Source organism: Oryx dammah, unplaced genomic scaffold, assembly GCF_014754425.2.
Source record: "Oryx dammah isolate SB20612 unplaced genomic scaffold, SCBI_Odam_1.1 HiC_scaffold_12, whole genome shotgun sequence".
NCBI lineage: Eukaryota > Metazoa > Chordata > Mammalia > Artiodactyla > Bovidae > Oryx > Oryx dammah.
Window position 1 is genome coordinate 14,130,945 of NW_024070196.1, and position 18,703 is coordinate 14,149,647.

The window sequence follows — 18,703 nt, forward strand, 5'->3', positions numbered from 1 at the left end:
ACAAGTTAGTGGATATAACAGAAAAGAAACAACTCTGATACAGAGAACAAATTAGTAGGTTATCTGTAGGGATAGAGGAGTAAGAGATACAAGCTATTACATGTAAAATAAGTTAAAGGATATACTGTACAACATGGGGAATATAGCCAATATTTTATAATAACTATAAATGGAGAATAACCTTAAAAAATTGTGACTATTTTGCACATGTACATTATTGTACATATGTAACCTATAAAATATTGTACAACAATTATACTCCAATTTTTAAAAATGAGAAAAATAAAGGGTAGCCAAGGATACACCCCTCTTCCATATCTTCTTCACCTCAACATGGGACCAAAGGAGGCGCTTCAAAACTGGTCATCCACTCTCATTACCAAACTAAGATTAATGCAGACTTTCTTCAACACTTCTGAAAAGTCCGCTCCAGCTCTTCGATCCTGGAAATTATTTTCACACATTAGAGCTTTGGGTGTCTTTTACGTGACATCAGATTCTCTGAGAATGAGACAGAGCCAATGGCACAAGGGGCTATGAGTCTCGTTTTATGTAAAGCTTGTTCGTGATAACTGGTGTCGGGTCATGATATCTGATTTCACACATTCAAACAACTGCAGAGTCTACACCTTATAATGAGGCCTGAAGTAGTGAGACATGGGTGTTTGTGCTCCACTGGGTACTCACTGGGGTGTCCAATCAAAGCCAAATAATACTAGAATACTTCTTGAACATTCTGTGGAGAGGGGAGGATCAATTCAGTCTTGAGGGGCTACCATCTGCCACCCTTGTATCTCACAATAAATAGTTTTCTTGATTTTTTAAAAATTATTTACTTTTGGCTGTGCTGGGTCTTCACTGCTGCTCGGGCTTTCCTCTAGCTGTGGCGAGTGAGGGCTACTCTCTAGCTGCCATAGGCCAGCATCTCATTGTGGTGGCTTCTTTTTTTGTGGCGCCCAGGCTCAAGGGTGCATGAGCTTCTGTAGTTTCAGCACGTGGGCTAAGTATTTGTGGCCCCTAGGCTCTAGAGCACAGGCTCAACAGTGATGGCACACTACCCTAGCTGCTCTGCGTCATGTGGCATCTTCCCGGACCAGGGATCGAACCCATGTCTCCTGCATTGGCATGCAGATTCTTTACCACTGAGCCACCAGGGAACCCCCTTGATTTTTTTTTTTTTAATGTATTTATTTATTTATTTTTGGCTGCCTCATGCCGCATGTTGGATCTTAATTCCCTGAACAGGGATCGAACCCATGTTCCCTGCATTGAAAGGTGGAGTCTTAACCACTCACAGTGGGCATTTTTAACACTACTGTAGTGTTGTTCATTTGCTTCAGTAATTTATTAATTTCAATTTCCTAACACTGCTGAAATCTATTCCCAGCTTTCCATCTCCACCAACGGTGCCCTAATTGTCTGGAAAATTACTAACAATTTTCTTATCATCAAAAATCAGTAAGCACACTGTAAAGTAACTATGCTTCGATTCGATTTTTTTAATGGTTAAAAAGTCACACATAGGGGAAATCCTTGGCAGTCTAGTGAGTGTGATAGGGCTCTGCGCTTCCACTGCAGGGACATAAATTCGATCCCTGGTCAGGGAACTAAGATCCCAAATAAATAAATAAGTAAAAATAAAGTTTTTCTTAAAAAAAAATATGACTACAAACTTTTTTTTTTAATCACTCACAAAAGAAACACATCAGTAGATAAAGACAAAAAAAATCAGTAAACACATGAAAAGTCAAGCCACTGTGACTAAATGTCTGTCTGAGAAAATAACCTATAGTTATCCTCCCAGAAGGGCTTCCCTAGTGACTCAGTGGTAAAGAATTTGCCTGCAAGGCAGGAGATGTGCATTCAATCCCTGGGTCAGAAGATCCCCTAGAGAAGGCAATGGCAACCCATTCCAGTATTCTTGCCTGGGAAATCCCATGGACAGAGGTGTCTGACGGGATATGGTCCATGGAGTCACAGAGCCAGACTCGACTTACAGACTAAACAATAAATACTCCCAGAGACTGCAGAAATGATCAGATACAAAATATTAACTCAAAAATGCCCAGCACTGTTGCAGTCACCAGGAGTCCTCCAGTGAAACAAACAGCCCAAGGTCTCTACCTCCATGGGGTTCACATTCTGGAGTCCAGATGTTATAGCCACACGTCCCGGCAAACAACTCACTCAGAAGGACGATGCAGACAGTGGAATGCAGTTTATTACAGCGGTGGGCCCAAGGCAGTCTTCTCTTAGCCAAGGACCCCGACCGACTTTTATGAAAACCTTATATACCTTAAGTGTACTGCTCAAGCCCACATGCCCAGATTCCTTAAACCTAGCCTGGAAAGTGTTAAAGGGAGATACAATCAGGTTATAGCCATGATTCACAATCAGAAGGGTCATCTGGTTATACATTGTAGCCTACACCAATGGGTGCCATAAAGATTACAAAGGTGATTGACTGCATAGGGGATTATTACATTCTTTTTGGCAACGGGAAATCTTGATATGGAATCTGGTGTTTATCAGTCTGGGAGGCCAGTTCAGCTGTAGGTATATTATCCCCATGGCTACCAGGCACATAGTCCAAAGCTCACTGAAAGTGCAAGATCGAGTTTCCTTCTTTTTCCAGATGGAGTCAGCTCAGCCTTTTCCTCTCCTCGCTCACAGAGACTCTGAGCTTTCTGGAGCTGGGGCAGTTTCTTACTCATTTCTGAATCCCAAGCAGCTGGCAGAGTGTGGCACATCAGACGCTCTCAGTAGACATTTGCTAAACTAAGGAAGTGAATGCCTGTTCCCTTTCTCTGTCACTCCTCTTTTTGTGTGCCCCTCTGCTTAGACACACTCTCTTGGCCAAAGGTAGTTTATAACTCTTAATTCGAAAAGATGCATGTACCGCAGTGTTCCTAGCAGCACCATCTACAATATCCAAGATGTGGAAACAGCCCAAGTGCCTATCAAAAGACAATTGGATTAAGAGGATGTAGTACATATATATGTGTGAGTACATGTATATACAATATTACTCAGCCACTAAAAAAGAATGAAATAATGCCATTTTCAGCCATATGAATGAACCTAGAGAATATTGTATTTGGCTAAGTCAGACAGAGAAAGACAAATACTGTATTATATCATTTATGTATAAAATCTAAAAAATAATGAAATATATATAAATAATAAATCTAAAAAATAATGAAACTATATATAAAATAGAAGCAGGCTCACAGATACAGAAAGTAACTTTATAGTTACCAAAGGAGGAAGGGAGTGAGGAAGAATAAGCTAGGAGTATGGGATTAACAGATACAAACAACTCTACATAAACTAGATTAGCAGCAAGGAGTTACTGTATATCACAGGAAACTATATTCCATACCTCATAATAACATATAATCAGAAATAATCTGAAATATATATTATAGATATATGTAACTGAGCCGCTTTGCTATACTCGGGAAACTAACACAGTATTGTAAATCCACTATATTTCAATCAAAAAAAAAATCACAAAAGCGGCAGTTTCTGGTGGCTTTGTGGTTAGGATTCCAGACTTTCACTGCTATGACCAAGGTTCAGTCCCTGGTTAGGGATCTGGGATTTCACATGCCACACAGCCAAAATATATATTTAGCTTATAAGCGTCTGCTGGGAACATTAAAAGCAGCAATTTCTGTGCTGTTAGCATTTCATCAACAGTAGAACCCACTGTGAAAAAACTCCCTTCAGTTACTTGGCTTTATATTCATAGTTTCCTGATTTTTGTTTAGGCATTGTAACCAAAGATGAAACTGCAAAAAAAGATAAAGATTTTAAAGGAAAGGCCCAGAAACAAGTCCAATTCAATCCTGGACAGACTACAGCCACGTGGAAAGTGAGAATTCTATCAGACAATGAATATGAGGCTTCAGAAACCTTCCAGATCATTCTGACAAACCCTGTCAGGGCTGTACTGGAGTTTCCAGAAATGGCAACTGTTGAAATTGTGGACCCCGAAGACGGTATGTGATTCCTATTGGTACAATCTATTAATGGGTTCCTGGGTTCATTTCAGGTATTTATACCTCCACCAAGCTCCATAAGCCACTGGACACATTCATATCACTTTGGATTTCAAATTCAGTAAACCACCTCAATGCAGGAATTTTTCTTTGTTTTTAGGATCTTTGTATATTCAGGGATATAGGAGAGTGAAACAGACAGGACTTTGCCAAGCTTACTTTAACAAATGCCCAAGTCCTCACTCTCAGTACTCTGCATACTCAGTATGGCACAGCTTTGACCCCAAATGGCTAATCCTCAGGGCTTGCTCCATTTTCTCACAATTTTCTGGGAGCTCCCCACCAGATCAGGTGGGGACCTCATATACCCCTCACTCTAGATGCGGCTGCTCGAATCATCCAGCTGGTTCACTTTAGCATGCATTCTATAACAAAGTTCTGTTATAGCTCTGCATAACAGTCTTGAATTCATCAGTTCATTATTGGTTCATTCATTCAGTAAATATCTCCCCAGAGAAATTAAAAAAGAAAAGTAATTAGCCAATGATTGTCACGTTTTCCCTGCTCCTTTTTGTAAAGTAGAAAAATAGGCCCTAAAAGAGGATTTTAGTGTTCACATCTGAATGTTAATTAGAAGTATCAATTATCACAAGAACTGAAAGAATTTGCATATCCCCCAGAAGTGGGTGACTTAACTATCAGGAAGGAAGTCTTAGTTAAATGCCATAAGAATCGTTGAAGGATCTCCCATATCAGCATGTCCCAAACTGCAGAGCAGAAAATAGAATACAGTTTATACAATATGGTCAGTAAACTTTCTATGGACCAAAGAAGTCTAGCAAGCTTTTCAAATATCTCCTTTGAAGCATCATAATTCACACTAGCTTATTAGGTTCCTGAGAAAACTCTTCTACAAAGAAACCTGTTTAAGGCAACATTGTAAATCAATTATATCTCAATTTAAAAAAAAAGAAATCTGTTTAACTTTGTTTAACCAGTTTTCTCAAATTAGAATATAGATTTTTTTTAATTTGTTGTACCCAAGAAATATCTTTTGAAATCTTTAAGTTCTAATTTTCTTGAAACACAATTTGAGAAATACTGTTTTTCACGTGCTTGGCACTCCAGTAGACAAAAGTAGAAAACACTGCCCTCACCACCCAATGAAAAGGTATTTCATTAGTTTTGTGATAAAAACACTTAAACACATTAATCAATTAAGAAAGCTACATGTGAGGGTACATGCCAAAACCAGTGTTCTGAGCTAAGAAAGTAGAAAGATCACCATCATTTCAAACTATTAAGCTTTTTGTAGTAGGCAGGATTCCAGCTGAGGCTTGAAGAATAAAATGGGATTTGGATTCATAGATGGATAGGAGCAGGCTTTTCAGAATGGGAAAATAAAGAACATGACTAGATAACTGAGTCCCAGTGTATCAGTTTTTTTTACTTAACATTAATAACATTACTTTTAGCTTCTTCCATGATAACAATCTTTTGAATCAAGAGACGTCCAGGCAGTAGAATACCACAGGGGGTTAAAATGGCAGAATGAAAACGATCACCGGTCTTTTCCCTCTGTAATCGGGACCAGTGTTTTCTAAAGACTGACACCAGTATCTGTTGAGATCATTTTAGGCAGGAAAACAAAAGAGAAAAAAAAATAACATATGATAACTAGATAATTCAACATTGAATTCTGGGTGAACTTGTAGTGAAGTGAAGTGAAAGTCACCCAGTCATGTCCGACTCTTTGCGACCCCGTGGACTATACAATCCGTGGAATTCTCCAGGCCAGAATACTCCAGTGGGTGGGGGATCTTCCCAACCCAGGGACTGAACTCAGGTCTCCCGCATTGCAGGCGGATTCTTTACCTGAGCCACAAGGGAAGCCCAAACTCTTAGTAGTATTTCCAAAAGAAGAATGGATGGTGAACTACAGTATTTTTCCTCATGCTTCCATTGTCAAGAGGAAGAATTTGTGTATGTGCGCATGGCCCAGTGGTAAAGAATCCGCCTGCCAAGAGACGCAGGTTTGATCCCTGACTCAGGAAGATTCCCTGGAGGAGGGTGTGGCAACCCTTTCCAGAACTCTGGCCTGGAGAATCCTATGGACAGAAGTGCCTCGTGGGCTACAGTCCATGGGGTCGCTAAGAGTCGGAGATGACTAAGCGGACTGAGCACTGTTTGCATATATATGAATATATATATAATATAAATATATGTGTATATATCATACAGAGGAGAGACTTCAGTCTATTAAATGTAGTTTGATTCAGAAAGTCACTTCAGTTCGCCACTTGACTCTATGAGTGGAAACAATCCACTTCAAATTTTTATTTTTTTAAAACAAACACATGTATTTCAACTATACATTGCATTCATAATGAGAAGCCTTGGGAAAACATTGAAAAACCCCAAGAAAAATAGTACACATCAAGAAATGACCAGTATTCATACTCATATTGCAGCCGCTGTTCTGATGATGCCTATGTGTGTGTTTTTACATCCCAAACTGCATGACAGAGAAGGGTAATGTAACAGATGTGCACACACACACATCCAGCTCAGAAAATTTCAATGGGAATATTATTTTAAGAATTAAGAGCAGAATGAGTAGCTTATTTTTCTTAGCCCTGTGTCTTACCCATGGTGTCTGCTTGATAAGTGTTGAATCAAATGTTTGTTGAGTAAAGCAAAAAAAACATTTCTTTACACTCATGAATAGATGACCTGATTGTTAAAAGCATTAAAAAAAAATAAACATTAAAAGTAAAACACGGAAATCTGTGATCTTTATTTAGAAAACCTAAAATGTGACCTCCAAAAAAGAAACCAAATTGCTAATATTCCTTCCCATTTCAGTGCTAGATAACCCTTTTAACATTTCAAAAGGAACCTCCTAAACTTAATTTCACTACCTCTCCAGCTCCATTTAACGACAGATATTTCCTATTCTTACTATATTCCGTAGAGCTGGAATATATAGAGGTCAAGATTATGTACATTTCCACTCGGGTTGAAATATCACCAGTATCACCAATCAAACTTAAGTCTTGCTAAAAAGTTATCTATTCTCTTTTCTAGAATCAACAGTTTATATTCCAGAGGCAGAATACAAAATAGAGGAGGATGCTGGGGAGCTTTTGATTCCTGTAAGACGGTCTGGAGACATAAGCCAGGAACTCACGGTCATTTGCTCGACACATCAAGGTATGGGACTTTGCTGGTACTGATATCCAGGAATAGGGCCCTTAGTACAGGTGATGCTGGGAGTGGCTGGATGGTGAGTCAAATGCTGGGGAGGACAGGGAAGCTTGGACCATTCACAGTGACTCCCATGCAACCCCGTAAAGGTTTCCTAACTCCTCTGCCCTGGTCTCCTAGATCAGGGATAAAATCGTATTCAAAATCAGAATTACATTATATTACCATATGTAAAATAGATAGCCAGTGGAAGTATGATGTAGGGTGCCAGACACCCAAAGCAGCTGCTCTGTGACAACCTGGAGAGATTGGGTGAGGAGGGAGGTGGGGGGTGGGAGTGGGGGTCCAGGAGGTGGGGGACACATGTGTGCCTATGGCCAATGCATACTGGTGTATGGCAAAAACCATCACAATATCGCAAAGTAAAATAATTTAAAAAATAAGCCCCTCTGTTGTGAGATTTCCATGGTGGTCTAGTTGTTAAGACTCTGAGCTTCTAATGCCAGGGATGCAGATTCGATTCCTGGTCAGGGAACTATTAAAAAGGTCCCACGTGCTGTAGAGAGACTAAGCCCATGGGCCACAAGTATAGCAGCCTGCTTATCACAGCAAAGACCCAGTGCAGCCAGTAATGATAACAGTAATAAAAAACTTCTGTTGTGACTACCCACAAAATTTTGTGAGGGTCAAATGAGACATTTGATGTAAACTAGTTTATATATGCTGGTGGAAAATATAGTAAGGATTCTTATTTTTAATAGTCATGTTTGCATCTTGGAAACAATGTGAAATAGTCTCTGTATACTCACTCTCTTTCTTCTCCTCCCTCCAGCCCTGCCAACAACTAAAAATGCCCCCCAATTATAGGCCACAATGCCCTATTCTTTCTGACCTCACCACTGCTATACAGTCAGAATTTAGCTATTGCGTGTCCACTCCCTAAAGGTCATGTTTTCTAGCTCATTAGAATTATGTGGTGGGCAAAAATGACGGAACCACATGCAAATTCTGTAAAAGTTAGCTACACTTTTCTGTACTCATTTCACTGCTGACACCAGATGTGTGCAGGTTTTTCCCACATCAAGTAATTCTCCAATTTATGCAGACTCCGAGTGGGTGTCCTAAAATTCTATTCAATTCTGACACTATCTGCCCAGAGACAACAGAGAACCCACCGAGTTTAAGGACTCGGTCTCACAAGACTGCTCCCACTTCAGATGCCAAAAGTAGTCCAAGTTGTCACCTGTGCTTCTAATCGATGGGGTATAAAGTGGAGGTTCCCACCACCTCTTCTTTGGGTCTGGTGATTTTCTAGAACAGCTAACATAACCTGGGAAAACAGATCACTTATTAGATTACAGGTTTATCAGAAAGGATGGGCTTCCCTGGTGGCTCAGACGGTAAAGAATCTGCCTACAGTGCAGGGGACCTGGGTTCGGTTCCTGGGTCAGGAAGATCCTCTGCAGAAGGGAATGGCTTACCCACTCCAGTATTCTTGCCTGGAGAATCCCATGGACAGAGGAGCCTCAGTATTGGCAGAAGGAAGAGATACATAAGCTAAGGTGGGTGGAAGGGACACAGAACTTTCATGCCCTCTGAGTACGTCACCCTCCCAGAAACTAGAAGCTCTCTGAACTCCTTTACTAGGACTATTTTATGGAGGCTTCATTACTTAGGCATGATTGGCGATTAACTCAACCTCCAGCCCTTCCTCTCCCTGGAGGTCAGGGAGCGGGACTGAAAGTTACAATGATTGGCTGGTTGGTTTCCCTGGCAACCAGTCCCATCCGGTGGCTCCCTGAGAGCGCCAACTACCAGTCATTTCACTGTTTTCCGTCACTAAGTCGTGACTCTTTTGCTATTCCGTGGACTGTAGCCTGCTAGGCTCCTCTGTCCACGGGATTTCCTAGGCCAGAATACGCTGGAGTGGATTGCGATTTCCTTCTCCAGGGGATCTTCCTGACCCAGGGATTGAACCGATGTCTCCTGCATTGGCAGGCTGATTCTTTACTCCTGAGCCACAAGGTAAGCCCATTAGCATAGAGAAGGTACCTGGCTTCAAAGACTTAGGAGCTGCGTGTTGGGAAATGGGGACAAAATCCAAAACTTTGTTGCATCACAAGCTAATTTATTCAGAGTTCACTACAGCAAGAGGGTCAGCCACCATCACTGCATTTGGCAGAGACTCAAAGGCAGGCATCACTTCATGCAAATAGACCGGGAAAAGTGGAAACAGTGACAGATTTCATTTTCTTGAATTTCAAAATCATTGTGGACGGTGACCGCAGCCATCAAATTAAATGACACTTGTTCCTTGCAAGAAAAGGTATGACAAGACTAGACAACGTATTAAAAAGCAGAGACATCACTTTGCCAACAAAGTCCATACAGTGAAAGCTATAGTTTTTCCAGCAGTCATATACAGATGTGAGTTGGACCATAAAGAAGACTGAAAGCTGAAGAACTGATGCTTTCGAATTGCTAGAGAAGACTCTTGATAATCTCCTGGACAGCAAGGAGATCAGACCAGAGACTCCTAAAGGAAATCAACTCTGAATATTCGTTGGCAGGACTGATGCTGGAGCTGAAGCTCAAATACTTTGACCACCTGTTGCGAAGAGCTGACTCATTGGAAAAGACCCTGATGCTGGGAAAGCCTGAGGGCAGGATGACAAGCGGGTGACAGAGGATGAGATGATGGGATGGAATCACCGACTCAATGGACATGAGTTTGAGCAAGTTCCAGGAGATGGTGAAGGACAGAGGAGCCTTAGGGGTTGAACAACCATAATGACAAAGGTAGGCAGAGGAGTGGGAAGCTTTATAGTGAAGAAAGGGTGTGCCCTGATTAGACGCTGTCATCTTGGATAAACGGGAGGCAGCCTGTGGATGGACAGGGGAGCATAGTTGGCTTTCTCTGGTTGCTCCCAAATTGGAAGCCAGGCATGAATCAGAAAAGCTGGGGGTTATTGATTAAGTTCTGACAGTTTGGGGTAGATGATTAATAGTGGTTGTGGTTTGACACTGAAGTGACTTAGCAGCAGCAGCCGCAGCAGCTAGTTGCTGCAGGTTGTGTGTCAGAGTTCTATTTTTATACATGATCTGACCACCCACCTTCCATATGTCCAGGCTGTCAGAATCTATGCTTACACTCACTAAACACTTGACAACACACAGCAGAGCCACAACAATAAACAATTATCTATCTAAAATACAGGGACTTCCCTTTGGCTCATACAGTAAAGAATCTGCCTGCAATGCAGGAGACCTGGCTTCGATCCCTGGGTTGGGAAGATCCCCTGGAGAAGGGAAAGGCAACCCAATACAGTATTCTGGCCTGGAGAATCCCATGGACAGAGGAGCCTAATAGGCTACAGTCCACGGGGTCACAAAAAGTCGCACACAAGTGAGAAACTAACACTGCTGGTGTCTAAAATATCAGTGGTGCCAACGTTGAGAAGAGAAATAGGAATGAATTCTCCTCTGCCCCAGGGGACAGGGGATTGGGCAGTAAGTCAGGAATTCATTTTGAAATACCAGCTGTTACTGAAAGAGTGAGGTGGGGTCCGGCTGCTTGCCACTCAAAAGCCGCGAGACAAGTCAGGTCGGTGGAAAAGAAAGTTTGCTTAATTTCAGATGCCGGCAACTGGGGTGGGTGGATGGCAGACATCTGTCCAACTGGCGTCCAGAGTGACAAGAGCTTTTATAGATGGACAGAGGGGGCTACCTGCAGAAATAGCCAGTCAGCTCTGACAGTCATCTTCAGATTGGTTGTTGGTGGTCTGACCAGCATCATCTTGGTTGTTTAAGGTACAGTTAATCTTCAGTTCCAGGATCTGTTTGTTCCCATTTCTTTGAGGCCAGTTCTCAGAATTGTGGCAGCTTATGTCGTGAGTACAGTCTGGTCATCGTGTAGTCAGCTTCTTCACCCTGGTATTCTAATATGTAAGACCATTGATAGGATATGGTTCAAACTATTGTCTATGCCCTTGAGAAAGAACAAAGGCCCCTGACTATGCTACATGACCTCATCATTGTTATTCTGTCTCCTTAGACTGTTTTCCTTTGTTTCTGCATTTCTCACTTCTCTGATTACTTTTTTTTTTTTTTTTGACTAAAGTTTTCCACATATAAAAGGCAGGTACAGGACATGGTGGGGAGGTAAGGACCATAGGGTCCTGCACTGTTTCATGAGTATTACATTATTACATAGGACATAACCAAATACAAGGACAAGGCCTTGTAGCATGTTTGGCTATGTTTAGAGTTGGGAAGTCCTGTAGTCTGCTCCCCTCGCTAAGGCACCAGATATGCCAACTACCTGTACCTTCAGCAACTCAAGTTTTGTTGCTGTTGTTCAGCTGCTAAGTTGTGCCCAATTCTCTGCAACCCGATGGACTGCAGCATGCCAGGCTTCCCTGTCCTTCACTGACTCCCAGAGTTTGCTCAAACCCATGTCCATTGAGTCGGTGATGCATCCAACCGTCTCATCCTCTGCCACCGCTTTTCCTCTTGCCCTCAGTCTCTCCCCGCATCCAGTCTTTTCCAATGAGTTGGCGTTTCACATCAGGTGGCTGACGTATTGGAGCTTTAGCATCAGTCCTTCCAATGAATATTCAGGGTTGCTTTATTTTAGGATTGACTGGTTTGATCTCCTTGCTATCCAAGGGACTCTCAAGAGTATTCTCCCGCACCACAATTCAAAAGCATCAATTCTTTGGTGCTCAGCTTTCTTTATGGTTCAACTCTCACATCTATATGTGACTACTGGAAAACCCATAGCCTGACTATATGGATCTTTATTGGCAAAGTAATGTCTCTACTTTTTAATATGCTGTTTAGTTTTGTCATAGCTTTCCTTTTATGGCTGCAATCACAAGCCACAGTGATTTTTGAGCCCAAGAAAATGAAATCTGTCATGGTTACCATTGTTTCCCCATCTATTTGCCCCCATGAATTGATGGGATTGGATGCCAAGATCTTAGTTTTTTGAAGCTGAGTTTTTAGCCAGCTTTTTCATTCTTCTCTTTCACCCTCATCAAGAGACTCTTTAGTTCTTCCTCACTTTCTGTCATTAAAGTATTATCATCTGCATATCTGAGATTGTTGATAAATCTTCCAGCAGTCTTGATTCCAGCTTGTGAATCATGCAGCCTGGCATTTCACAGGTCGTACTCTGCACAGAAGTTAACTAAGCAGGGTGACAATATACAGCCTTGTAATACTACTTTCCCAATTTGGAACCAGTCAATTGTTCCATGTCCTGTTCTAACTGTTCTTTCTTGGTCTCCGTACAGGTTTCTCAGGAGACAGGTAAGGTGGTCTGGTATTCCCATCTCTTTAAGAATTTTCCACAGTTTGTTGTGATCCACACAGTCAAAGCTTTAGTGTAATCAATGAAGCAAAAGTAGGTGTTTTTCTGCAACTCCCTTGCTTTCCCCATGATCCAACAAATGCTGGCAATTTCATTCCTGGTTCCTCTGCCTCTTTGAAACCCAGCTTGTACATCTGGAAGTTCTTGGTTATGCACTGTTAAAGCCTATCCTGAAGAATTTTGAGCTTAACCTTGCTAGCATGTGAAATGAGTGCAATTGCCCAGTAGTTTGAACATTCCTTGACATGTTCCTTGGCATTCCTTTGAGATTGGAATGAAAACTGACCTTTTCTAGTCCTGTATCTACTGCTGAGTTTTCTAAATTTGCTGGTGTATTGAATGCAGCACTTTAACAGCATCATCTTTTAGGATTTTAAATAGCTCAGCTGGAATTCCGTTACTTCCACTAGCTTTGTTTGTAGTAATGCTTCCTAAGGCCCACTTGACTTCACACTCCAGGATGACTCAACTTCTTCCCTGGTATTACCCCATGTGGGAAAAGCAGCAAGAAGAAAAACAAGGTGAGGTAGTCCTTGAGGACTTCTTAGCTAGTTGATCCCCAGAAGGATGTGCCAGCCCTCTCTCCCACGTCCACACAGAGATTTAGTTGGAGGCTTTGCAGAGGAACAAGGGCCTGGATCTTTGGGGCCGTGGCCACAGGCGGGTGGAGCCACTGATGGAAGTGCCCTCATCCTCTGCTCAGGATTCCTGCTGGGCTACTTCCGGTACTGGTGGCATATTTTCTGTCCCCAAGCAGAGTGTCTGGAGGACAATGATTCTATGCATGGGAGAAATAAAGTGATAAACAATCCAATTTGGAAGATTGTATATAATTGCTAAAATGGGAGAGGCCCCCCACTCTGCTCTGGAAAGAGCTACCCTGTGGGATGACAAGCAGAGGAAACAGAGAGCTCAGAGGGTCTGACAGTGTGATATGGAGATGTCTCCACCTCAAGTGGGAAAAGTTACACCCAAACTCACCTCCCCGCAAGGGCATTAGGTTCAAAAGAGCTGGTGTTCCAGAAAACTCCCTGCATAGCTGACACACGCAGCTCAGACTGCTTAGCACCTGAGCTTTACCCTTTGATTCCTCACACTAAGGACTGTTCTTGTTCTCATGCTTGCAGCAAAAAGTTTAAAGAGAGACAGTATAACAGAGTCAGGGTCCTTACCTAGAGTATGAAACCAGGACGTGCACAGTCGCATCCTGAGTCTTCTCCACCTCTGTGAGATTATAAGACAGCAAGAACTTGTACAGTTTGCATGCACATTCAAGAGGCATTGTGGTATTCATCATCACCTACTCTCCATAGATGCTTAAATATCTCAGTACATAAAAGTTTAATTTGGTTATTTAAACATTTCTGAAAGTCTTGCTAAAATAAGTGCTTCCTGAATAAAATAAGTATAAGCTGATATGTAAACAGTTGAATGGAAAGCAGACTCATTCTTTGTACATTAATAATAATTTACAGATGCTAAACATGTATTCTACTTACAAGCAGGTGAAAGAAATAACTAGTTTTATGCTGTGATTTCACGGGGACCGCAAGGTCCCAAAACGTCATCAGTGTCCTCAGACAATGATGTAGAGGTATTATATTAAAAAAAAAAAAACGGTTGGGAGAGGAAAAGAGCTAGAGGAATAAATTGTCCCTCATTGGCTATGTTGGAAAAGGACATGCAAATTAGACACTTCCTAGCCCTGTCTTATTCTCAAGATAAATGTCATCTGTCTTTTTCTTCTCATTAGTCACTTTCTTATTAGGAAACTGTTCTTATTGGAAAGACAGCCAGGGAAGAGCAAACCACAGGATGTAAAACCAAGAAAACAGGAAGAGTGTTGAATCATCCTGTGGTTTTGGTCAACCCCAAGTCAAACATGCTGAGGCTTTTAAATAATCAGCTTTATCCAGTTGAAAGGGACGGTGTGGTCAGCCGCAGTCATGTGTCACCCCACTTCTCTGATTGGCTGTTTCTCTGGGTAAAGTTAAGGAGGAAATGAAAAGCAGTTTCCAAGCACATTCAGCAAAAGACTTTTTTTTTCTTTCCTTTAAAAAAAAATCTGTTTATTTATTTGGTCATAGTTGTGTATGTTAAGTTAGAGAAGTTTTACCTTGCACCTCAGAGGAATTCTTTGGATGATTTAAAAGCTCCTTGACTCTAGGTCTACTGAGGGTAAATGCTCTTGCATATCAAAACATGTGTTTATTTCAACCTCAGTCTTGAAACTCTAGATTGACAGTTACTAACTCAAAGCACTCTGAAGTTACTATTCCATTGTCTTCCAGCTTCCATTGTCTTGTCAAGAAGTCTGCTCTTAGTCTAAAAGTCATCTTTGTAATGAACTATCTTTTCTGTGCATTTAAGTTATTTCTCACATGATTTGATCTGAATCTGTGAAAGATCTGGGAACTTTCCTTGAAGAAGTTTTTCTCCAAGGAGGATTTGCATTGCCTCTTCTGGCATCTGAGAACAATGTTGACCCAGAAACACTCCTGCTCCCCTGCATCCCGAACCAGATTCCAGAGTTTCAGGCTCAGCTCCCAGATGGGTCCCAGCCCAGTCTCCCTTCAGTGCCGACTCTGACTTCCAGCTAGAGTGGGATTTGCTTCTCTAGCTATCGAGGGGTTAGGGCTCGGTGGTTTTAGGGTATTATTTTTGTTTTGTTTTGCCCTTTGATGATTTCTCTTACTTCCTATGAGCACAGAAAAGGCGGAATAATTAGTTCTTCTAGATATTTTGTAGAGAGAAAGCATCTCAGAATACCTAGCCAGCCAAATTGCTGGGAACAGAAGTCTCAAAGACTCCTCTAGACAGACAGTTCCATGCTGCTCCAACCCTGTCCTCCCTCCCCCAAGTCATGGACCTTTCTAGGCATGAAATGAACTGTGCCGGTGGCTTCTGACACTATCTGATTTAATCAGGAATCAGATGCTGTGCTTTTTTTTTTTTTCTTTTTTTTTTTAATTTATTTATTTATTTTTAATTTTTACTTTACAATTCTGTATTGGTTTTGGCATAGATTGACATGAATCCACCACAGGTGTACATGCGTTCCCAAACATGAGCCCCCCTCCCACCCCCCTCCCCACAACATCTCTCTGGGTCATCCCCGCGCGTCAGCCCCAAGCGTGTCATATCCTGCATCAGACATAGACTGGCATTTCTTGTCTCACTGCCCTATTAAAAACACATATTAAAGGAAATTTGTATGCTTAAAAGAAGGCATCATGTATAATCAAGCAGGTATAATCAAGTAATATAATAAGACAAAGTGGGGAAGTTAAAAAATGCTCTAATCAGAAGATGAATCTTTGACTCCTGAACAAGACACTGGGGTGTTCTCTGCCTCAGTTTCTTCATTGATAAAATATCCTGCATGCTTAGTCTCTCAGTCATGTCCAACTCTTTAGGACCCTTCAGACTGTAGCCCACCAGGCTTCCCTGTCCCTAGGATTCTCCAGCCAAGCATGCTGGAGTGGGCTGCCATTTCCTCCTCCAGGGGATCTTCCCGACCCAGGGACCGAACCCGTTTCTCCTGCATGTCCTACATTGCCAGGCGGATTCTTTGCCACCAGCGCCACCTGGGAAGCTTCCCGTACAGCTTGAGAGTCAGCTGCTAAAGTGTCTTTATGAAAGCAACCCGGAGATGACACATCAGTACTCCTTGGAGACTCTATTAAATAAGGGATTTGTCCAGATCATAGCGAGAGACCTCAGTGTATATCTCAAGTCACATTTGATGTTTTGGAAACAAAACTTTCTCCTCTAACTCTTGGGGATTCTTAACTTGCTATCAATAAATTAGAGCCTTTTTTATAACTAAAATAAATACCAGTATTCCATGTTCTTGACTGTTCCATGCTGCTGCTGCTAAGTTGCTTCAGTCGTGTCCGACTCTGTGCGACCCCACAGACAGCAGCCCACCAGGCTCCCCCGTCCCTGGGAACCTCCAGGCAAGAGTACTGGAGTGGGGTGCCATTGCCTTCTCCAGTGCATGAATATAACTGATCAAATGGTTTCCCAAAGTAAAATTTCCAGAATCCTAGGAAGAAGGGGCCATTTAGGCAAACTGAATATTTTGATTACATGAGACATAATTAAACTATCTCTTTCCCCCCATCACCTCTCATTGTTAAAAGCTTGTATGGATTGTTTTGCTTTCTGTTTTAGCAGAATTCCACAAGTCAAATGATTTTCAATAAGAGTTATATTTCAGTCTTATTATTTAACCCAGAAATCTACCTACTTAAATGCATTTGTATTTCAACCAATGGAGCTGTCAGCTGAAAAAAAATTAAACAGGAAGGGGAAAAATACCAGTCACTTTTGTTTTATGAATTGTGATAAATCAATATTTGATTATTCATTAGGTGAAATATATTGAGAAATATATATAATTAAGACTTATAAAGATAATATTGGGTACTTACTCTGCAAGTCTGGTGTGTATCTGCTTTTAATATTTATTCAGAATGGCTAAATGTGTAGCTTCTGACAGGGATTTTGTTTTTTTTTTACACAGCCTTTCTTACCAACATTCTGCATTCTAGATGACTAGGGGAAAATAAAAAAGTATATTCTCCAATGTATATTAAATTTCAGGCTCTTAAAAAACATATCAACCATTGCTTGTTACTTAATTAGATTGTTATAAGAATTTATGACTTTTTTCCTTTTTGTATGTATACCTTGGAACATAAAAAGTCTCCTTGACAGAGTTTCTCATTGCTTCCAATGGCCTTTCTAGAATGCCAGCCACTTACTTTCTTATTTACTTGGGGACTGCCTGTCTCTACTACTTGATAGCTCTTGCCTCTGACATCCTAAGAACCAACTGCTCCTTCCTTACTTGAGCTTCAAGAGCTCTTTCATGAGGAGATTTCCCAGGACTGAGTAGGGTGTAAATGTCATGCTGCTGCTGCTGCTGCTAAGTCGCTTCCGTCGCGTCTGACTCTGTGTGACCCCATAGATGGCAGCCCAGCAGGCTCCCCCATCCCTGGGATTCTCCAGGCAAGAACACTGGAGTGGGTTGCCATTTCCTTCTCCAATGCATGAAAGTGAAAAGTGAAAGGGAAGTCGCTCAGTCGTGTCCGACTCTTAGCGACCCCATGGGCTGCAGCCAAAGCACAGGCTGGCCCTGGAAGTTCCTCGCCAAGTGATAATCCCCCTTGTAAGCTGTCCATTTCTAACAGTTTCTCTCTCTGCCCTAGCCAATATGTTTTATGCTCATTGATTTTTCCAGCTCTAATCTTTTCTAGGTTCCTGGAATGACAAACCAGTTAATTTGTTGCTTCCTATTAATTCTAAAACTTGTTCTATTGACAAATCATCCTGAGACACTTTGTGAGTCAGTGCTCTTCTGGGCAAGTCCTCTGAAGTCACTTTAGAAACAATTCTTATTGTTTAACAAGCTATATTTATCTGTGTAGTGCACACTCATAGATATCAACTTGTACGTGTGTTGATTCATATTAGCAAGAAGAAGGTGGATATTGGCGTCAGCATGCATATATGCATTTACCTTAGCTATAAGCAAGACAGACCCTTGCAGGACCTAGAATGTCCCATCTAGAAGCTCACTGTCATAACCCCATTGCTTCTTGTTAAGAAGTGTTATGGGAATTAACTGTCCTTTCCAAAAATCGCTTATTTGATAGATTGAGTTATTTTTTTCTTAAATGGGTGTTTCCAGTTTTGATATTGGATTGTAGGAGTTCATTGTATATTCCGGAGTCAGAGTGTCCCAACTCACTCCTCTCCCCACACACAGCATGTGGGATCTTAATTTTCCAGTTAAAATTCAAAACTGTGACCGCTGCAGTAGAAGCATGGAGTCTTAACCACTGGACCACCAAGGAAGTCCCTATGGAGTTATTTTAAACAGTCTTTGTCTCCTAAAACTATTCTGTCTAAATCATTTCAATTACTGTGACTACTCTTTACTCTTTTAGCTCTATACTTGTATGTTACTATGTTTTTAACACCAAAAAAAAAAAAAGCATTAAATTGCACTGTTGGTGGGATTGTGACATGGTATCTAATTGCTATGGAAAACACTACAAAGGGGCCTCAAAAAATTAAAAATAGACCTACCATATGGCTTCCCTGATAG

The 18,703-nt window shown here is 41.5% G+C and overlaps 1 protein-coding gene across 1 annotated transcript in view; it reads left to right on the forward strand.

The window, feature by feature from the left end:
• Positions 1–18,703, forward strand: part of FREM3 (FRAS1 related extracellular matrix 3) — a 102,832-nt gene that overhangs the window by 62,634 nt on the left and 21,495 nt on the right. The window contains exons 4-5 of the mRNA XM_040250445.1: positions 3,774–4,004; positions 7,092–7,217. Coding sequence (XP_040106379.1) covers positions 3,774–4,004; positions 7,092–7,217 — 357 coding nt within the window. The remainder of the gene's footprint in view (positions 1–3,773; positions 4,005–7,091; positions 7,218–18,703) is intronic.